Here is a 21848-nt window from a genome sequence, read left to right on the forward strand (position 1 = left end):
GTGACGTCACTCTGCCAGTGCTCTCGTGACCGCGGTGAGCGAGCCCTCTTCTGTTTCTCTATTGTGCCCCATTCATGTTCGGGATAAAGGAGTATTTCCCCCAAAACCACACTCACACAGCCAGGGCATGGAATTTATCCCTCTTGAGTCCATGAAACATGAAAGCACCGGCACGTTACTTCTTCATGACGTGAAGACATAAAAATGGAGCAACGTGGAGTCTTGCCATCAGCTGTCCTCTAAAGTTCTGGCTTGAAACTCCATGCCAGATTTATTGGGGGGGATTTTATTCGGGCAAAGTAAAACTGGAGATAATGTCAAATATATTTAGAATAAAAATATAGAACTAGAGATTATCCTTATTTTACCTGTTATATGTAATATTTGCAAACTGTATTAATGTTTGCAACATTTAAAATTCTGTGTAAGCCTATTGAAATATCATTTTCATGATCAGATTTTATGTTTTCCTTTGGGTTCAACATTTTTATCAAGTAAGTCAAAGTTAAAAATTAATTATCAGGACATATAGGTGAGGTGACGCTGAAAAAACTGATACCAACATGGCATGGTAAATATTTTTAACAGATTTTTTAAAGGACATTATAGCCCAAGATTTCCGAGGGTTAATGTAGGTCAGAATTAATGAATAAACATGCCCAAATAAGGCAAAAATATATATAAGCAAATGTATATTTTTCAAATGACTTTATTTTGGGGAATTTTGTTACAACATGCCATGAAATAAAAGTCTCCTGAGTAGTTATTTTTGAAAATGTTACATCTATTAATACAGTGTCCCTCGTTTATCAGGATGTATTTTTCAGGATGTATTTCACAGCCATATTTATTGATTTTATTGGAACATTTAGCCTATTTATGTATGTAGCCAACACTTTTATTTATTTAATAGCCTATAGACTTAAATTACATTCAATAATTGAATAGGATAAATTATAATATATAAAAAAAGTTACTGTTAGAATTTGACTGTAAATTTACAGCAAAGTCTTACAGTGCACCCACCCCCCAAAAATGGCAACAAACTTCTGTGAAGAGGGAGCTATCACATATTTCCTACTATGTATTTTAAGGTAAACTGATAAATCAGTCAGTATATGTGTTTACCTAATGGGTTATTCCAGTCGAATATTATTACCCTTCCACAAAGTTGGGGACTTACAAGAGGTAATATGAGATTGGACAAAATTAATGCCACAGGTATTCACACTTAAGAGCCTAGCTGGATCATACATTTGTCATAATACTTTTGACCAAGGCTCTCTTGGATCCACCTAGGACATGTAGTTCAGCAGTTTTTTCAGGCTGTGTAGAACTCAAAGTGAAACAGGTATTTATGGGTAAAATCAGTATCATCTCTAAGGTTGAGAAACTGTCAAACAAGTCATGTTGATGATATGGGCCTGTGTTGCAACAACACTGCAATAAAACTTATTACAGCAGGTAAGAACGTGTCTGAACTGTAAGCTTGTAATGCTGTTGCTATTTGGTAAGATGCCACTGGGGCTGCCTCACTGTGTGTGTGTGTGTGTGTGTGTGTGTGTCATATTACCCCAAAACCATTCATGTTCAAATGTTTTGATTTACAGACATTATCACTGAAATCAAGTAATATTATATTATTGCAATATCGGAATTTCTGAGACACAGACGCCTGCTGACAGGTTAGTTTGCTTAGTCAAGGTGTGGCCTCTTTTATATGAGATTTTGACTCATGAGGCACTTTGACTGCAGTTTATACACTAGGAATGCAGGCAGTGCCAGGCATTAGGTCTCAATAAATGGCAAGACAGTGGCATCTAGTGGACAAGCTATTTACTACAAAGTAGCTTAACAAAAGTGACAAAGAAACCATAAAAACACAGACTATTTCCATTAAGTAAGAACATGTTTGACTGGTGCTTAGTTTATGTGTGCACACACCTGGTTATGCAGAAATATAACACATACACACACACACACACACACACACAAACACACACAAACACACACACACACACAATTCATTTATGGTAATAAAGGCCAAGTGACAGAGCAGAATATCTTATTTTGGTAGTTTCTATGTTGTTAAAAACCCTTATCAAAGCTGATGTTTCTGCGTTTTCTTCTAGAATGACCTGGATGACAGGCAACAGGAAATTCCTTCTTTGATCAAGAAAATATTCAAGAAAATGAAGTCCCTTTCTTAAGGGTCAAAAGCAAAATTGCTGCTGTGTGAATAGGGTGAAGTGACCTCTATTTGTGGTCAACACATATGTAGGCCCTTATTTGAGAAATATAGACAAGACAGGCAATACTACAGGACCCTTTTTGTCAATAGCAATTGATCAATTACTAATTACCCATATGCCACAAATGATTATATAAAGCCTTAGGGGCCACTTTGCTGTGATCCAGCCTTGAACCGAAACCAAGCTCTTCTGTCATAGAAACTATGGGGCAATGAAATCTCCTGGTTTTGTTTACACTCAGATAACCTGAATTTAACCTGTGGTTTCACATAGCTAACATTCCACCTGTTGGATTTTATTATTTTGCCAGACAGAAAAACGTAGATTTGATGTAAGTTTATTGAAATGCATCTAGCCAAGTGCTTTCCCTAAATTAATGTAGACAAAAAAATCAGCACGTATTTATTTTGTAACATGTGTGCCATATTATGTTTTGCTTGTCTCTGGCCTTTGATTTCAAATGTATATAATTGTATTTCTTGATGCACAAAATTGTCCACACACGACTAAAGTTTAATGAATGACGTTATTGTCATGCGATTAAAAACAAAGAGTCTTTATTGGCAAGATAGATATTTTCCCTTCAACAACGAACTTAGGTGGAAAAACATTATTTCGTCCTCCATCAAAGAGTTGTTCGAACACTTCTTATTTAAGCATTATAAATTACAAATTCCCGTAAACTGAATTTATCAATTATACTTATGTGGTGTATTTTTAACGACTGCATGCTCGAGGGAGCCGTCGACTGTCGAAGAAAGCGGAAGTGGTAACAGGGAATGATTTCATTCCGGATGTGTGTCTTTGCTTCATCGAGCAAGTTCCTGGGCCAAAACAAAAACAGCTCCCACTCACAGGGAGCAGCTAATGTCAGCCACAGCTCCTGTCGTTAGAAATCACTCTGCTATTTCACCATGCTACTGAAATCATGCTGCATTTACAGCACCGGAGTTTTTTCTGTTCTATTTTTGATCTCGGGTATCGTTTTGGTCTTATCTAACGTGTTTCCACACTTCCTACACTCGCTGGTTGAAAAGGTAAACATCTTATTCAGGCTTTCGTTTTGTAACAGGCGTGAACGTCAGATGATCACCAAATAAGCTAACGTTAGCAAGACAGTCTGGGAGTTTTTCCCCCATGGGTGATCAATAAAAGAATATCTAATAGTTTTATAGAAAGCTTTAGATCTTTAGCCAGTGTTTGACGTTACATTTCGTCACACTGTTAAAATAATCAAAAAAATGACTTAGGCAATTATTTTAACAGGGTGACGATTTAGAAATGTAATCACAGATAAGTCTTAAGTTAATTAAATGAATTAACTCTTAACGTAACGTCTTTAGCTGCTTTGGATAATGCTGGGGCTACAGTATAATATATATATTTTTAATTCATTCATTTTAACGGATTTTTTTGTAAGTCACGAACATCTGTATGATTACTGTAAAACCTTTATTTTTTAGATTATATTTTATACTTTTTTATACTAAAAAATCATGCGAATACAATGGCTATCAAGATGAATATGCTAAATCCATCCAACTATCTCATGTATGTAAAACAACTTGTTGCATAAATAATGTCGCATTTACATCTTACTCAGCACTTTTGTTCTATTGTTTTAAGATATAATATTTTATATACATTTTTTAAATGTTAACCTTCATTTTTTTAGCTGTTATGGCTCTTTCTGGACACGTGCATTAAGAGTTACAAAAACTGAAGTCAAATTCTTTGTATGTATAAGTATACACTTACTTGGCCAATAAAGCTCATTCTAACTCTTTGACATTCTTGTATTCAGATCAGTGACACCTGTTTATCTGACATCATGTTCATAGTTATTCTTTTTTTTGGTGTATTCCTGCTTTAAGATATCCTCACTTTACTTGCATACTTTAATGTGATTTAAATGGCATATCATGACTTCTAATCCAGATTTCATCACTTGTCATATGATGTGAGGACAGCCTAGTCAGCAGTAAACGTGTCTGAAGTCACACATTTTACTGTGCAGCATGAGTAACGAACTACTCTTTGTTCCCTTTAGCAAATCGTTTTGAAGAATGACACAGATGCATTTGAGGCCTGGGAGAATCCACCAGCCCCTATTTACATGCAGTTTTACTTCTTTCATCTGGGCAACCCCCTAGAGGTGCTGGATGGGGAAAGGCCTGCAGTGTTGGAGATTGGACCATATACGTACAGGTAAGAGAGGAAAAGGAGAAATACTTTTGTCTCGCTTCCCAAGTCATGTGTTCAATAAAACAGAAGTGTAGATTTCATAGTAAAAACAAGCCTCACAGATTAAAAGGAAAACACAAAAGACATTGCAACCAAGGGGCCTCCATCTAAATTTTAAACATAATACATGAATAGAAATAACCCGCCAAACTGTAAAGTCAGTAAAACACTAAAATACTGACTTATAAACTGACTACAGTTCATACAATGGAAACAAATTGTGTCATCCTTCAAGGTGGAAAGGTGCCAAAGAGCTGATGATTAGTTTAACTGAAACAAAAGTAAGGACCAAATGAAGAAAAAAAGGCATTGATGCACATGAAAGCAGAACATGCACAAGCAGTGCGCCATACACCATAATACAAAATGTAAGTATATAAGTCTATGAAGATATCAATTATCCATCAAAAGTTTCAAAAATAGATTACAGCTTTGAATGGCCTTCTTAACTTGATAATAGTAAATTAATAATGATTCCCTGAAGGTGTCAAGTTAAAAGATGACAGGGTAACGCTTTATATTAAGGTCCTTAATAACCATTCATTAACAAGTAATAAGGCATTGTTCTCGCTTTAGATCCGGTAGTTGCAAAAAGCATAGTTCACTTATAGTTAACTTTTAATAGATGAGCAATAAAGTATATTTTAATATCAATAAGCAAACAAAATAAGATTAATAAAGGCATGGCAAAGACATAATGGGTGGGTCATGGGTGTTTGTAATGCCATTATTAACACTTATATAAGCTTAAAAACACACAATAATGTTAATAAGCATCTTGCAAGGACTAACAAGGGCCTTATTACTTGTTAATTATTGGTTATTACAAGGACCTTAATATAAAGCGTTACCGATGATAGTAGCAAGGTTAACAATTATTAATTTAGCTTTACATAAAAAGTGTATAGATCTTGTTGGGAATAATTTCCTTTGATTGAATTTTGTAATTTTTTTCAATAAGACAGAGTATTTACTGTAAATAGTGGACACAATATAGCATGTGATTTTTTGTTATTGCCTAATATTGTTGTTAAAAGGCTCAGACACTCGCTGCATGTTTTCCTTTCTTCCTGTCGATGTCCACGACTCGTGCATGCGTGGTGACGTGTGTGCTTTGATAAAGTTTCTGCTTGGACATGTTGCCGGTGTGTGTTAGTGTTTACGTGGGAGCAACTGCAGCGGTTGCCGTGAATCGCCGTTCGCCTGACGGTGTTCGCCGTTCCTAGAGGCATTAAGTCCGTGAAGGAATATTAGTGTTGTTAGGTGTTCATATATACAATCGCCGATGATGATGTTGCGCTATTCGCGCTGTATATACAGAGGAAATTAACTTATTATGTGTGTCTGGCGGCGGTGTGGACCTTGTTTGGCCTGTGGGTCGCGCCATTGTGTGGTGTCCTTAGATAATGATGGCTTGCATTTTACAGCTGTTTGGTTCCCTGAGCTATTGGTGTTACTGTTAGGACGCTGGTGACTGCCTGTTTATATTGCATATGTGATATAAATGTAGCTTGGACTGCTGTTACATCCCTATGTGTGCAGATTTTTCTTTGTTTGTATTTGAGGTGGTTATGGCCTGTAATTATTATTTTTTTATTGAGTAATAATGGGAAATATGTTTTGTTTGTCATTACAGAACTAACAATGCTAAAGACTGTAATGATTCTGATGACATTGAAGTGGAAATAAACTGCTGGAGCACACCAGGATTCACAATCATTACGCCTCCTCATCTTTTCACCGTGTCCTGACAGACACACCATTGTGGTCACTGCTAGATCCCTAAAAGAGCTAGCCCTACCCATTTACCTCCCAAACAATTGTTGTATCTAAAATGGCCGTGATGGCTTGCAGAGACAGAAGCAGTGAGATGTTGGTGCGGTCCTGTCTCTGGCTTGCTGGAGGCAGCCTGTTTGCCTCTCAGCACGGACAGACACAGTAGCTTTGTACAGCTGCCAATTTGTTTAGTAGGGAAATAAGAATTGCATCACCAGGATGTTCATTCCATCCTTCCTATCTGCCAAAAAATAATTTAACTCTGCCAAAACGCAGTTATTTAACGTTATTGTAGCACAACAGTTTAACTTGTCAGTCCATTTTCCTAAATAACCCTCTGAACCATTTGCATACAAGCCAGGGTGTGGCAAATATCATAAGACATACCAGAAATACTTTACTTATACAACCCAGATTTCAACTGTCATCAGTGGGACACTGTTTAAAATGGTAATGTATCAGACTATAGAATTGTTCAGAATGTATCCAAGTCGCTCCCTGACCTGCATGATCAAATTCATGTGCTTTAAGTTACAAGAAGATTATAATCAGTTGTGTAGAAGTTCTAGTTGCAGTTGCTCAAAAACTGCAAAGATGCCTTCTATGGAGGAAACATCATCTTCCTGCATTGTGCTACATTTAAAGCTATGCTAGGCAGTTTTTTTTGTTTTTTAGATTTCTGCACCTCCTCTTGGCTCTGTTTTCAGGCTTTAGAAAATCTAGCCAGTAATGGGAGATTTCGGCCGACACAGGTCATTTTAAACTGAGAGTGCTGTACATACCCAGCCCTTCAGATACTGAACGCCTGATTAAATTTACATTGAAATTTAAATTTAGTCATTTAGCAGACACTTTTATCCATAGCCACTTACAGGAAAAAGGGAAACAATCAAGGTATAGTGCAATAAGACCCGTTAGTGCAGCAATAAGTGCTAGTGACAATTCTTTAAGGAGTACCGTTGAATTGTCGTGTGGTGCTAGGAGAGAAGATGTTCTCTGAAGAGCTGGGTCTTCAGGAGTTTTTTTAAAGGTAGAGAGGGACGCCCCTGCTCTGGTAGGAACTGGTAGTGCGTTCCACCAACGGGGAACAACAAACACAAAGAGTTTGGATTGCCTTGAACTAGGGTTGTCAAAAGTATCGATAGTCAAAAAAGTATCGATACTAAAACGTTGTATCCGGATACAATACTCATTTTCAAAAGTATCAAGTATCTGAAGCTTGTTATCATAGTTGCAGTTCCTTTTTGAACAACTGTTTTTTATTATAAATATTAAACCTGTGGTTCTGGTCATTTTTACATGTTGCATTTTTCTTGTTAATAAAAATATTTCTGCTAAATTTTGGGGTCTTTGTTTTTATCCTTGTGGTATCGAAAATGGTATGTATGTATGTAAATGGAGTATCGATATCGAGTTAAAAATTTTAGTATCGTGACAACCCTACCTTGAACTAACGGGTGGCAGAGGCAGTTCATTGGAAGAGCATTGTGGAAAATCTACAGAAAAAGTTGTTTAGTTTAGGCCTCAGCACTGTGACAAGGGACTATCAACAATTCAATTATTTAACCAAGTTGTTATATTTTTCTACACAGAGAGTACCGGCCAATGGAGCAAGTGGACTTCCAGGAGAATGGCACTAAAGTCACAGCTGTCAACACCAAAACCTACATATTCCAGCGTAACATGTCCCGAGGTCCAGAGAGTGATCTCATCAGGACAGTCAACATCCCTGCGATGGTGAGCCGCAGAAATGCATCTATTAATGTTAGCGGGCAGCAAAATACTTTATCAGTTTTTGGTATTTGGTAAGATTTTTAACTTAACACTTAATATGTCTTTCATGTAACTTTAAGAAGTTACTTTTAAATTCAATAAGAAGAACTTTACTCTATGGAGTAACAACACACTCACAGGTTACAGTGAGGTACAAGTTATTTTTAATCCAATGATCTATTCTGTTGTGTAGTGTTTAGCGGTAACTGATGCATTATAACACTGATAATGGTATGGTCTGTTCTGCTACAGTAATGTGAACGTTAAACGATAACGAAAATGTTATTTAAGTAAATTATTCATCCCATTGGTTAGTATTCTTTATGGAACTTATGCAATTTAATGCTGTACACAACAGGTTGTGTTCCCTTTTTCTCCTGGTAGACGGTGATGGAGCAATTTAAGGACAACACAATTGCGGTCAAATTGATCAACGACTACATGAAGGGCGCTGATGTAGGCCTGTTCATCACCCGCACAGTGGCAGAGCTGCTGTGGGGATATGAAGATGAACTGCTCAAAACCCTCAAAAAGTTTAAACCTAGTCTGGATGATGTTTTCGGACTCTTCTATAAGGTCTCATTTAAGCATATAAACACATTATTGTACAGTTCACAGTCAGGAGTGTGAATGATAACAGACATTTTAATCAAGGTTTTCTTGTGTGAGAGCTTTTTGTTGTTTTCTTACAGAGCAATGCTACCAACGACGGTGAATATGTCTTCTTTACTGGCCAGCAGAACTATAAGGACTTTGCCAGAGTAGATACATGGAGGGGCACAAGGTAATTGTCTCTACTCACCAATGACAATTAATGAATAAGAATTGTCTCTTGATCTGTGTATCCAGTCAGTGAGAATCATTTATTACATCCAGTATAAAAGGATGACAGTTGGACTACATAAGCGATTTTATCAGGAGCAGACGGAATTGCAGACGCAATTGATCAAGGATTGATACGCCCTGTTTGATAACATTAACAGGTTTATCCTGCCACTATCTGATCACAGTTGATAGGCGTCTCTCATCTGAACTTTTCGTGTCAAAAACCCACACAAATCCTAAAGAGGAACCTCTTTTCAACCTGGACCTTTTTTTCCAGCTTTTTGTGTCTAGCTGACTAATTAGCAGGAAATTCTGACATTGCACCAGAATTGGATGAAAGCACTTTAACTGACAGACACAAACTGAGCTGTAAGGGTTATTGCGCCACATCAGTGTAATGTTACATTCACTAAAAGGGCTTGTTTTTTACAACTGAGAGACTGAGATTATTATCTAATGACAAAATGAAGGTTTTTCTTCATCTTTCACTTGATTCAGTCTGTGTGTTAATGTGTTTTAAAAGGTCTCGCTAAAAGAGATGTCTCGTTGTGAAATTTGAGTATCAGGCAGCAACAGGTCCCACAGGGACACCAGCACTCTCCGGAGCTACACTGTCTGTCAGCAACTGCTGCAGCCTCATCTGCCTGTTGCCCTCTCTTGGCTTCATGCATTTACTCTGGCTCAAATAAATGATTCAAAAACCTCATCCATGCTGTTGAAGTCATCCAAATTTCCTACACTGCTCTCACTCAATAGTCTTAAAAAGATACTGAAATTCCTGTTTAATCTTGTTGCACTTGGAGATTTTCTTTAATCCTTATCTCTCTTTTAAAGCCAAATAGTTTCACTCTCTTCTGTTGTTTCTGTCACTAAGGTGCAACAATGATTTTCCATACTGGAGTGCCAGTTATGTGTAGTTGTGTGCCAGCTAGCGCTGTAGCAGGAGTCTGACCATTTTGGAAGATAAGCTTATTTGCTTTGTGGCAGAGATATAAATGAAAAGATCGAACCCTCTCTCTTATCTGTCAGTTAAATATAAAACAGCTGCCAGGAGACAATGGGCTTAGCTTCGCACAGAGACTAAAATGTCAAACTACTGTAAGGTAGTAAGAAATGACTGTTGCCCCAAAAAAGTAGCTGCAGCTTTAGCAAAGCTTTTTCTGGCTTATAAACATTTTCGGTCTTGATCTACTGGAAGCCCACACTATTAAATATTACCAACAGATTGGTTAGAGGTCCTTCAATCAAGTTAACAAAGGAAAATGGTTCACAAACACTGATTAATATTCTTGTGTTTACGCTTGCAGCAATCTGAGTTGGTGGACAACTGATGAGTGTAATATGATCAATGGGACCAACGGAGCATCATTTCATCCTGTCATCACCAAGAATGAGTCACTCTACATGTTCTCCTCAGACCTCTGCAGGTGAGTGGACTGCTAAATGTTTTACAGACGGCTAAAGACTGATGTGCTGGAAGACTAAATATGTCTACAAATTCTACTGGGCATGCACCAAATCTTTATACACATTTATGTATGTATGTATGGCCTTATATACAGTAGTTTTCCTAAATATTTTGGGCTTTTAAAGGTATAAGACATTGAGTAAGAAGAGCATTCACATTTCTCTCCAGAACTAATTTGGGGTTTGATTCTTTATTTTTTTTTGTTTGAATGTTTTCTGCACTACAATGGATTATTATTTTTTACAGCTTTAGGTAATATGAAATTGATTTGCCTGGCTTGAGTGGGCTAGTGAAATGGCTCCCCTCTCAGTCATCCTAAGAATGTCTTCCTGAGCCTTTCTCTCACCATTATTCAGGTCTGGATATGGGATTATGAATACCAGTTTAGTATGGCTGGTTGCATGGCTGGTCAGGGTTGGCCTCATGAATGAGGTCACTGTTGGCTTACTTACCTACCTACTTAGTGCTGCTTAAAACAACTAGTATCAGCTCGCTGTGACTGTTCATGCAGCAGAAGTAAGAGTGCAGCATATGCAGGTCAGCTAACTTATGATCAAACCTGTTTGTATTAAGAAGAAGATTACTTTATTAATCCCACAATGGGGAAATTCAACCTCTACATTTAACCCATCCTTTTTTACACACAAGTGAACACACCATGCAAGGAGCAGTGGGCAGCACATTACTGCGCCCGTATTGTGCAGGTTGTCAGCAAATCAGCACACCACACTGCTCATATACAGCTCCCTCCACTCCTTTGTTGCACTTCCAGCTTTACAGAATGTATCTGTGCCTGCAGCCGTTAACCAGCATCTGACTCTGTTTCCAAGGTCTCTGTACGCTGAGTATGAGGGGGATGTGACGGTGAAGGGGATCCCTGGCTATCGCTTCAGTCCCCCGAGCAAGGTGTTTGCCAATATGACCCTGAACCCAGCCAACGCAGGCTTCTGTGTCCCTGCTGGAAAGTGCATGGGCTCTGGCGTGCTGAATGTCAGCACATGTAAACAAGGTACTGTAGGAAGTGCATTAAGCAGCTGTTTTGTGTGAAGAAAAAAAACAGAAAAAAATGTTTCATTGTGGTGAGAGAGGCGTTTTATCTCGATGGTAGTGCTGTGACTAAATTGCTTTGCTTCAAGGAAATATAGATTATTGTGTGTTCTGCACCTTTTGCGAGAAGAGTCCATCAATATATATTTTGTTTACTCATTTCTTATTGCACAGTAACAGTCACAAAGGGGAAAGTTGTTCCACTGTGAACTGTTGTTTGTCTGAATCTGTTCCGCTGAGTGTCTTTTAGTTGTTCTAACTGAATCTTCTGTGTGTTTAGGAGCTCCTATCATCATGTCTTCACCACATTTCTACCAGGCAGATGAGAAGTTTGTGAAGGATGTGTTTGGCATGAAGCCAAAGAAGGAGCAGCATGAGACTCTGATTGATATCAATCCGGTAGTTATTTAAATTTATTTATTTATTAATGTAATTTTACGTCAGACGTGACGCAATACCAAAATAAAAATAGCTAACAAAAAAGCACACAAAATGAAAAAAATACCCCAAAAATTTAAATGAAATGTCGAGTAGGCTAAACATATTTTTACATCGCATGTCTTATTGGTTCCTTTTTGTTTCAAATGTTATCCTTATATACAACTATCGACATAGATTGTCCTGTAATATTTATATTACTAATCAACCATATATAAATCTGTCAGTTCTACACTATTTACACATTTACTGTTCCATACTACTATATTTTCCAAGCATTTTTCTAATACAGTTTCTTTAATTGATTTCATAATTCATAAAGATCCCTCCAGACATGTTTTAAGACATATAAAAATATTGCGTTTGGAGTCTGATATTTTCTCCCTAATTATTATTATTATTTAATTAATTTAAAGCCTTATTATATACACCTGTGACTTCCTGGTCACTGCCTAAGTTACTTTCTTATTTCTTTCAACAAATAAATATATGCAAGATTTTTCATCAGCAATACATTAAACATATTTGGTTATGGGGAAAAGTATTTAAATGTGAAGACAGCAGAAGAGAAGGGTGAAATACAGAAAAAAACCCCAGGGAAAACAGGAGGGTTAACAGCAGTGGGTTTTTTTTAGAATTGCTTTACTTCATACCCTTCATTTTTCTTTTTCATTCATTATTTTATTTTTTATTTTTTTTGTTGTATTGTAGAAAGTTGATTTGAAAACTTACGGTATAAAACTTTGCACAAAGACACATTGATGTTTACCACTAGAGGGTGAACTAGATCAGTTCTGTGTCTGCAAGCCAACAGTTACCCAGAAGTGGTAAACAGTGGTTAAAGATTAAAGAAGAGGTACATGGAACGGAGCTGTCACCAAAGATAAGTTCTGACAGCTCTTATCATGTTTATACTGTATAACTCAGTTGACCGTGTTGTAAATCCATAATAAAAGGAAGCAGACTAACAAAAATAGTGCTTCCAGGAGGGCACATTTTGGACTTCTGGTCACCCTTAATGTAGAGTTAGTGCAACTTTAATCCTATGATGTGTGGAAGCGAGGTTATTGTTTGTAGAGCAACCGTACAGATAAGCTATCACCATAATATAGTACATTTTAGACAGAAATCTATAGCCATATTATTTGATGTATAGCAGATCATAGAGCAAATATCAAAATATGTTGTCTAATAATGATTAACCCTTGTTACAATTTATTTTTTTCTTGTACTAACTATGATACCAGCTGGACTCCTGCAAGAAAGCAAACAGATTACAAAGACATTAACAGTTAACACATAAGTCTAATAATAGAGTTCTGTTTGAGTCTTTGTTCAGATTGTTATCTCACTTTGGTAGCAGTGCAGTGCTTGCTTTGCTTGAAGCCCTTTTTTACTTGTTTTTCTCTCCTTGTAGTTAGTTATTAGAGTTCTGATTGATATAATTGAAATTTGAAATGTATTATCTAGTAAATTGAAGCTAAGTCTTAAGACAGAGAAATATATCAGGAAAAGATTACTTAAAAACGTATGTGGACGACAACATTCAATCGATTTGCTGAACCCAGCATGTAACTGTGACACAGACTTTAATTTCATACTAAATCCCACCAACATGTAAGGTGGTGGCATCATAGACACCATTAACATCATGAAATTAGTCTTTGAACCAATAAACAAGCTACTGTATTGTCTGTTTATCCTCCTTCCTATTTTATAATCTTCGCTGTGCCACTCTGTGACATGATTTATGTATTAGATTGGTCCAAAGTCCTGTGACTTTTGCCATAAACACTGGGTTGAGTTGAGTACAGCTTAATAAGTAGCAGCTAACCGCCTCCGCAGCCAGTGTCAGGGCTGTGATTGTCATTTGGGCCACCTACAATAAAATGTATGCGGATATATCTTTGTTTTATGGACAGTATGTGTAGGTTGGTGTGTTAGTTCACGGATATTTTTTTTCCAATCAGATTTATTTACTGACAAATGTTTGCAGCATAAAGATCTTGAACGTAACACACAGGGGGAATTCACAAAGAAGGCATTGTGGCTGGTGATTGCAGCAAAAATTACACATCACTTGCAACTGTCATAAGGTCTGATTCACTGAAGATATAGTCCTAATAATATTATGATGCAGACAGGCCCATAAAGTTCTAAGGCTGAGTGCAATTTACCTCCTTTTTAAATGATTGCAATTATTCAAGTATAAATGCTTTGGAGGTTGAAGTGTGGGTTGTGAGGGATGACGCACTGAATGACTCCTAATCTAATGTGTACTTGGGATGGGCTTGTATTAATAATTTAAATTATTGATCAGACTCAGCCTATTTAGCCGCAAAGATGCACTAAGTGTGTCTTCAGAGATAAGAGAGACACAACAGCAGGTCTTCATTGACTATGTAATTCTCCAGTACAGACCTAATATTAATTTATGTTCTGTGTTCCAAAAGATAAAACACACACACACACACACACACACACACACACACACACACACACACACACAGAAATCTATTCATTTATTAACCTTTTTAATTTCTCGTGTATTATCAAAAGTGAGTGAGTGAGTGAGTGAGTGAGTGAGTGAGTGAGTGAGTGAGTGAGTTTAAATGTGTGTATAAATCTGCACAAAGGTCAGTGCTGTTAAGTTTATTTTAATAAAAGTTTTAATTTGTTTTGCAGCTAACAGGATTCGTCCTGCAAGCAGCAAAGCGGCTCCAAGTCAACGTCTATCTCGAGAAAATTCCCACCTTCAGGTAATCACCTTATTGCACTCATCAGTCTCTTGTCACTGCACCTTCTGTCAGTCACCCACTGTCACCTTGTTGGCTTTGTTGAAGCTATTACAGATGTATGACTACCTCAGTCTAGGAAGGGCTGCCAGGAAGATAAGTGTAAAGCAATTATGCCACCATCATCATTATGAGTGGACTTTTGGACAGTCGTGGCTCACTTGTTGTTCATCTTCTTGGCATCTGAGGGAACAAACAATCTTCATGTAATCCTAAATTCAGGTTTAATAGATGTACATGTTGTCCAAATATATGTAGACAAACTAAATGTGCATTATGTATGAACTGCATGAAAGGCATTCACAGTTGTCCGAACATCTTTTTCTTTCAGTAAAACAGGAAATGTGAGGACGGTGGTCCTTCCTGTGGTATATCTCAATGAGGTACAAAACACACAAACACACAGATTAATGTAATTTAGTCATACAATACAGACCAGTGGTGGAATGTGACTAAGTACATTTACTCAAGTACTTTACTTGAGTACAATTTTGAGGTACCTTACTTGAGTATTTCCAATGTATGTAACCTTATACCTCTACTTTACTACATTTTGAGGCAAATATTGTACTTTTTACTCCACTACATTTAGTGGACAGCTTTAATTACCTCTCAGGTAAAGATTTAACGTAAATACCATGATAAATTGTAATTCATTTGACTCTTTTTCTAGTTATTAAACCTCATAGCAGTACATTAGCTAGTTAAAATGAGTCCTACCTTGAGAAAATGAAAATGCTGCTTACATAAATGCATCAATAATAATAAAACAATGATATATTTGGAATATATAAACAAACCTGAGTGGTACTATTCTGCATAATGAGCACTTTTACTTTTTATACTTTAAGTACATTTTGATGCTGGTACTTTTGTACTTTACTAAAGGAAGTTTTGAATACAGGACTTTTACTTGTAGTGGAGCAATTTAACAGTGTGGTATGACTACCGGTACTTTAAAATAAGCAACGGATCTGAATACTTTTCCCACCACTGATACAGACTAATCACTACATATGGTAACTTCAAAAGATAATTTGTTCATTGTTTTTATGTTGTGCTGAACTGAACCTCTAATCTCGTCCTCCTACCATCTTCACAGAGCGTCCTCATCGACGACGCGTCTGCCATGAAGCTGCAGAAGATCATCGTCGAGCAGACCGTGGTGGTGAATATTCCATTCATGTTTATTGGTCTGGGCATCCTTCTGGGAGGAATCTTCATGTTCCTGATGTGTCGACAGAAGATCCCCGAGGTGAGTGTCTCGGATGGACTGTGATGAGTTTATGCAATCACTTTTCATTACCGATCAGTCTCTATCTTTTACTATCTTTTTAGTAGTAGGTTCATGGAAGGTCGAAATAAAATGTTTGTCTGACTTACAGTCCAAAATGCAAATGTATTGAAGTTAACAAACTAAAAAACATGGGAAAACAGAAAATCAAAATCAATCAAAAAAAAATATTTTGAGCCTTATAATGAAGATAAAAATGTTTTTGTCAGAATGCAGTGAGGACTCAAGTGCAAATGAGACGCTTAAATTGACTAAAATGTTGTATAAAAGTTACATATTTCTATTGATACTATTCAGAGATAATGTTATTGTTGGAAATTTATAAGGCCATGTTAATTTAAATGTGTGTTAGTGAACATTCAATTTGTTGCTGTAGAGAAGACGTTTTTAACAGCAATAACAGGTAAAATTTTTGGTTCTGGTTTTGTTTTTCAGAGCCCCCAAGGTGAACAAGTTGAGCCCCTCTTGTCGTCATAGCACCAAGCAGTATGTAACAATCAGGAGCGTTGCCATATTTGCAGTAGATTTCTACAGTTCATGGGTTTAATGGATCTGCAGTTTTTACCATTGACTTCCAAGTAATCGTTGTCATTAATAACCAGTTCCCCCTTTTCATCTTTTTTTTCAAACCTAATGGTTTCAGGAATCAAAGTGAAGGTGTTTGTTACAGGGCTGGGGTTAATGTCTTCGTTATTAGTCAGTTGTAATGTTGCTAAAATCCCCTTTTTTATTGAATCTTAAATTTTGTTGATTTTTACCTCTATATATGGGATTCTAGATTGAAACAAAGTAATTTCAGTAAATTAAATCTCCTACCAATCTGATTTGAATAATCTGGAGAGTTGGCTCTGAACTAATCAAACCTCCAGATATTTAAATGAAAATATCTTGTATCATTATTCACCATATCCCATGTTTTGTGTGTGTGCGTATGTTTGTGCGTGTGTGCATGTGTGCGTGCGTGTGTGTATAAGTGTGTAAGTGTGTGTGTTTGTGCGTGTGTGCATGCGTGTGTGTGCACATGTCCATGAGATGAGTGGCTGCAGAACTAAATTAGTGATGAAGGAAAACTGTCAACTTGTGGTTTTAAAAATATTCTTCCTTTTTTCCACATCCACATTTCACAATTTTTATGCCGTTGCAGAGCATTAAGCCAAGTGAATAACAAATGACTGCTGGCATAATGTCATGAACCTATAGTGAACTCAACTTAAAAACCATGTACTCTTGTAACCTCCAGATGAAATCCAGTAATGGACATTACATCTAAACAGTATAATGTGGAATCACATCCAACAGTATTACTTCAACAATATTAGTATAAAGGGAAAGTTTTTGCCTGGTGCACAGTACTTTGTCCTATGATAGTGAGAAGCACGGTGCAATATTTTCTTTCCTCTGAGGAATACATTTTTTATTGATATTGTCTAAAATCATTGTACTACCTATCAGGGAGATCTTTTAGAGTATTTTGGAAGGGAGAAGTGTCCAAACTACAAAACCTTTCCACTGGCGTGCCCCAAGGATCAGTGCTTGTCCCCCTTCTCTTCTCAATGTACACCACCTCACTTGGCACAATCATCCGCAATCATGGCTTCTCATACCATTGTTATGCCGATGATACCCATCTGTTCTTTTCCTTCCCACCAAACGACCCCACAGTCTCGGCCCGCATCTCCGCTTGTCTTGTGGACATCTCCACATGGATGACCGAACACCACCTTCAGCTTAACCTTTCAAAGACGGAGCTCCTTGTCATCCCACCCCGTCCAACCTTATACCAGCCTATAAATCTTCAGCTTGGATCCATGCAACTTGTACCCACAAGCTCTGCACAAAACTTGGGTGTCATGCTTGATGACCAACTGACCTTCAAGGTTCATGTATCCTCAATTGCCAGATCTTGTCGATTCTCCCTGTACAACATCAGGAAAATCAGACCCTATCTGACCGAGCAATCAACACAATTCCTGGTTCAGGCCCTTGTGTTATTCCATTTAGACTACTGCAACTCGCTACTGGCGGGTCATCCTGCTGCACCACCAAGCCTCTGCAGATGATCCAGAGCGCGGCTGCACGTCTGGTCTTCAACCAGCCCAGGAGAGCACATGTCACTCCGCTCCTCATCTCTTTGCACAGGCTCCCAGTCACAGCCCGCATCAAATTCAAAGCCTTGTCTCTTGCCTACAAAATTGCAATGGGCACAGCCCCTTCTTATCTAAACTCCTTGGTTCAGATTCACAAACCCTCCCGTCCACTGCGCTCCTCGAGTCAAAGACGTCTGGCTCCTTCACCGCTGAAGGCCTCTGCGTCTCAAACCAGACTCTTCTCCTCTGTAGTGGTGTTGGAACCAACTTCCAAACTCCATCAGTTCCGCTGAGTCCTTCTCAATCTTTATGAAGAGACTGGAGACCAACTCTTTACTGATCACCTTCACTCTTGACCTACACTGACGACTACGACAAGTATCACACTGACCGATCTTGCGCCCTATAAGGCACTGGTGTCCTAATGGACTCGAACTTAACCCTCGGCACTTACTCTTGCTTTGTTTCTTGACTTCATCCTTGCTTGTGTTGTATTCTGTCATTTGTACGTCGCTTTGGATAAAAGCGTCTGCTAAATGACACTGAAGAATTGTATGAACAGCTGTATGCTAGTGACACAACTGATAAATATTTTTGCCAAATAGAAAATTATCTTTTTCCTTTCAACCACTAGGATTTGTCCATGAGGACGATTTTATGGTTAAATTCTGCACTATACAGTATTTTTATCAAATTATTGTAATGTTATTTAGAATTGTTGGGTTTTCTTTTCTTTTTCTTTTTTTCTTTTTTTTTTTGGCGGGCGGGGGGTATTAGGGTACAATTAATAAAATCAAAATGCCACTGAATTTCTGTCCAGAACAATATAATGTAATTTGCTGTTTCATATACTACTGTCTATTATCCATGTTGTGTTGGTCTTTGTTTCATATGTAACAGAGATTATTGTTTACACTACTACAACATAGTAAAATCAATATGTAATCACTGTTTACGTGCTCTCAATAGGTCACATATCTAACAATTTGCACATTGTCTTGCCATTTGCTTCAACTTCAATAAACCTGGTGTGCTTAACGATGTGCCTGAAGGCATCTTATTATTTCCTCTTTCACACATCACAAAATTATTTGATAAAAAGTTTGTATGGAGATCACCAGTAAAGCATGAGTCGCCTTATGACGAACTGCAGGGGTTGGTCTGACTAACTGATTATTTTGAGATGTTGAAACTTTATAATTCTAGTTGCACTTAGTACACACACACACACACACACACACACGTACACACTGAAGTATTTCAAAAGACATATCTCACCTACAAAGCTATTATTTGCGTTTATATTATTTTTTATTACATAATTATTGCATTTGAGACTCAATCACACTGAAATGTGAAGTGAAGTTAGTTTAATGAAAATCTGTCCTAAACTTGAAGCTTCAGCCATATAAAGACAGGAAGCAACTGGAAACAGCTAGTCTGGCTCTGTCCAAAGTTGGATTTAAAAAATTACCTTCCAGCCCCCAAAAGTTCACTAATTAATCATTAATATTCATATAAATGATTTAGGTGAATTGAATAGATATATCATGATAATGATAAAAAGTGAGTCTCAGTGTGAAGGTTCTGTGGTCTTAGACCATGTTCTTTCTATTTTAATTTTTCCCTGCATTCGCATGGATTTCCTTCAGTTTCCTCCCACAGTCTAAACCATGCAGCTCAGATAAACTGCAGACTCCAGTAATGAAGAAAATGGGTTGATGGATGGATGAATTTCTGCAGTCTGCGACACCTGTTAAGGTTTCAGTTTGCTACCTCCGACGTGGAATTGTCCTCAATTACAAAGTGTACTTTGGTACCCTGTAGATAAACTTTGACTTCTGCCGCCGATATAAAACCGGTATGTACCACTCAAGGAGGTTTGCATCGAGACCAGCTTCTCTGCCAAACCTCCGCCTCAGTCAATAATTCAGCAAATTACAGAATAAATCCTTCATACGTGTCGAAGGGTAACTCCTCCCCAACTCAATTAAAGTCTTTAATACAAGCAGCATGCGATAACACAGCAGCCTCTGCTTCTCTCTTCAACTTGATCTGCAAACAACATGAGGACTCTTCAGGAGAAAATCCTTGTTGTGTCAGTTTTTCTGTCTCTGATCTGTGCCCTTCAGGTAAGATAATAACCCTTCTGTTACTTCTTATTTTCTGAGAGTTTGCTTTATCTTTCTGTTGTTATATAAATCATAAGGGCTCATCACAGTTCTTATATTTGTCTTTACAGGTCGAGTCGCTGCCGGTACCTGACGACTGGAAGACTGGTCTGATCCAGCGGACCAAACGGTCCCTCCTGTGGCGTTGGAACAGCATGAAGCCTGTGGGTGCCAGCTGCAGGGAGCATCTAGAGTGTGGGACAAAATACTGCAGGTACAGCAGATATTCTTAAACATGTTAAAGTACTCAGACATTTAGTAGACAACATTTCCAGTGCTGCTTGAGGGGCTTTTACCAATAATATCTTTATTTGTGTCATTAATGTAAAACCAGATACCAGATATGTTCCTCCAAATGACATTTCATGATATTAAACAGACAAAATCTTCCTTTTTTGTAGTTTTGCTATGCAATAATACAAGTGTAATATATGTGTGGTGTGTCAGGTTTTGTCCACGTGCATTTTGCATGCTGTGGTCATAAAGTAATGACACTGCAATAAAATTCCTCCTTATCTTTACAGGAAAAATATCTGTTCCTTCTGGATTTCCACCTGAAGAGGGGATACACAAACAAATCTCCATCAGGGTGACGAAACAAACATCTGGACCAAAGCGACCTGTCTCTAAATGAACCCTGTATGAAATGATTGCTCTAATATTCTGAAGACCTGCTGGCACTTTATGGGACTTTATGCATTCAGTTAAAGTAATCTGATCTGGCACTGCGCTGCAGCAAAACAAAGCTATAAATGCTGAACACATGAACAGTCAAATGGCTCCATCTAGAGCCATTTTGATTTTTTATAATTTAATTAGTCTAAAACACTTGCAGGACATCAAACTGGACACGATGTGTAAAATGTTTTAAATAAGAATAAATGTTTTAAATAAGGAATTGTTTTAATAACAAAATATAAATATTCATACAAAGTTTGTGAGATGCTCTGAGTTTATTGGTTGATGTTAATATATTTATTTGTACATATTGTAAAAAGAAATGTAGATATTTAAATATACATACCATTTTTACGAGGTTGTACTGCCCACATTTTGTTTGTCTACGAGTTAAAAGCAAATTAAACTATTCCTCACAGTTCCTGCTACTTTTTTTTAATGCAATTGATCATTTATTTTTTAATAAAATAAAATGCTTTTATTCATCAAAGGCCATGTTCCACAAGGTGGCGATGCTGTGATTCCTAACTCTTCACTCACCAAGGGACAAGCTTTGTCCCACTGTTTTTATATGTTTTCACATATTTATTCTTTAATTCAGTTTTTTCCATCAAAAGCTGTTGTGATGTAGTACAAGTAACTTACATACATAGATGCATGCATTTTCCCATCTGTGTAAAACAAAAATGAGGAAAAAAATGATTCAAGTTACTGCATCAAAGGTCCTTAAATTGATCGTAGAGTTGGGAATTGTGAGGATGTTTTTGGTCTTATTAAGGGAAGATGTTTTTAGGAATATAATGTATATAATATAAATGAGACCATGAATGATATGTGAACCAATCCTTCTGTAATAACCTTTAAAATGAGATAGGAAAGTGGAAAATTTGGTGCATATAAGTGCTGCTGTGGTAGAGCTTTCTAGCTCAAAGAATGAGAAAAAAATTATAACTTTGAGGAAAAAATGGCCTGTACAGATATTATATGTAGAACTACAGCT

General features: G+C 37.3%; 2 protein-coding genes across 2 annotated transcripts; both read left to right on the forward strand.

The window, feature by feature from the left end:
- Positions 1-3073: 3073 nt before the first annotated feature.
- On the forward strand, positions 3074-17096 carry scarb2c (scavenger receptor class B, member 2c). The gene is made up of 12 exons (XM_059357957.1): positions 3074-3289; positions 4303-4460; positions 7865-8009; positions 8430-8621; positions 8738-8829; positions 10178-10297; positions 11169-11347; positions 11666-11784; positions 14509-14582; positions 14950-15001; positions 15721-15873; positions 16348-17096. The coding sequence occupies exons 1-12, from the start codon at positions 3167-3169 to the stop codon at positions 16387-16389; spliced, it is 1449 nt and encodes a 482-aa protein (XP_059213940.1). The 5' UTR covers positions 3074-3166; the 3' UTR covers positions 16390-17096.
- Positions 17097-18329: 1233 nt separating this feature from the next.
- Positions 18330-21301, forward strand: LOC131992389 (liver-expressed antimicrobial peptide 2). The gene is made up of 3 exons (XM_059357958.1): positions 18330-20131; positions 20242-20384; positions 20695-21301. Exons 1-3 carry the CDS (start codon positions 20066-20068, stop codon positions 20726-20728), a joined length of 243 nt encoding a protein of 80 aa, XP_059213941.1. The 5' UTR covers positions 18330-20065; the 3' UTR covers positions 20729-21301.
- The last annotated feature ends 547 nt before the right edge of the window (positions 21302-21848 follow it).

The sequence above is a fragment of the Centropristis striata genome, chromosome 19 (assembly GCF_030273125.1).
Source record: "Centropristis striata isolate RG_2023a ecotype Rhode Island chromosome 19, C.striata_1.0, whole genome shotgun sequence".
NCBI classification, from domain to species: Eukaryota; Metazoa; Chordata; class Actinopteri; order Perciformes; family Serranidae; genus Centropristis; species Centropristis striata.

Excerpts from the sequence above, each read along its gene's own strand:
- scarb2c (XM_059357957.1), top strand. The coding sequence starts at position 3,167 with ATGCTACTGAAATCATGCTGCATTTACAGCACCGGAGTTTTTTCTGTT. Across the intron at positions 10,298-11,168 it reads TTCTCCTCAGACCTCTGCAG|GTCTCTGTACGCTGAGTATG; the intron begins GTGAGTGGACTG and ends TCTGTTTCCAAG. Across the intron at positions 14,583-14,949 it reads GAGAAAATTCCCACCTTCAG|TAAAACAGGAAATGTGAGGA; the intron begins GTAATCACCTTA and ends TTTTTCTTTCAG.
- LOC131992389 (XM_059357958.1), top strand. The coding sequence starts at position 20,066 with ATGAGGACTCTTCAGGAGAAAATCCTTGTTGTGTCAGTTTTTCTGTCT. Across the intron at positions 20,132-20,241 it reads CTCTGATCTGTGCCCTTCAG|GTCGAGTCGCTGCCGGTACC; the intron begins GTAAGATAATAA and ends TTGTCTTTACAG. Across the intron at positions 20,385-20,694 it reads TGTGGGACAAAATACTGCAG|GAAAAATATCTGTTCCTTCT; the intron begins GTACAGCAGATA and ends TTATCTTTACAG.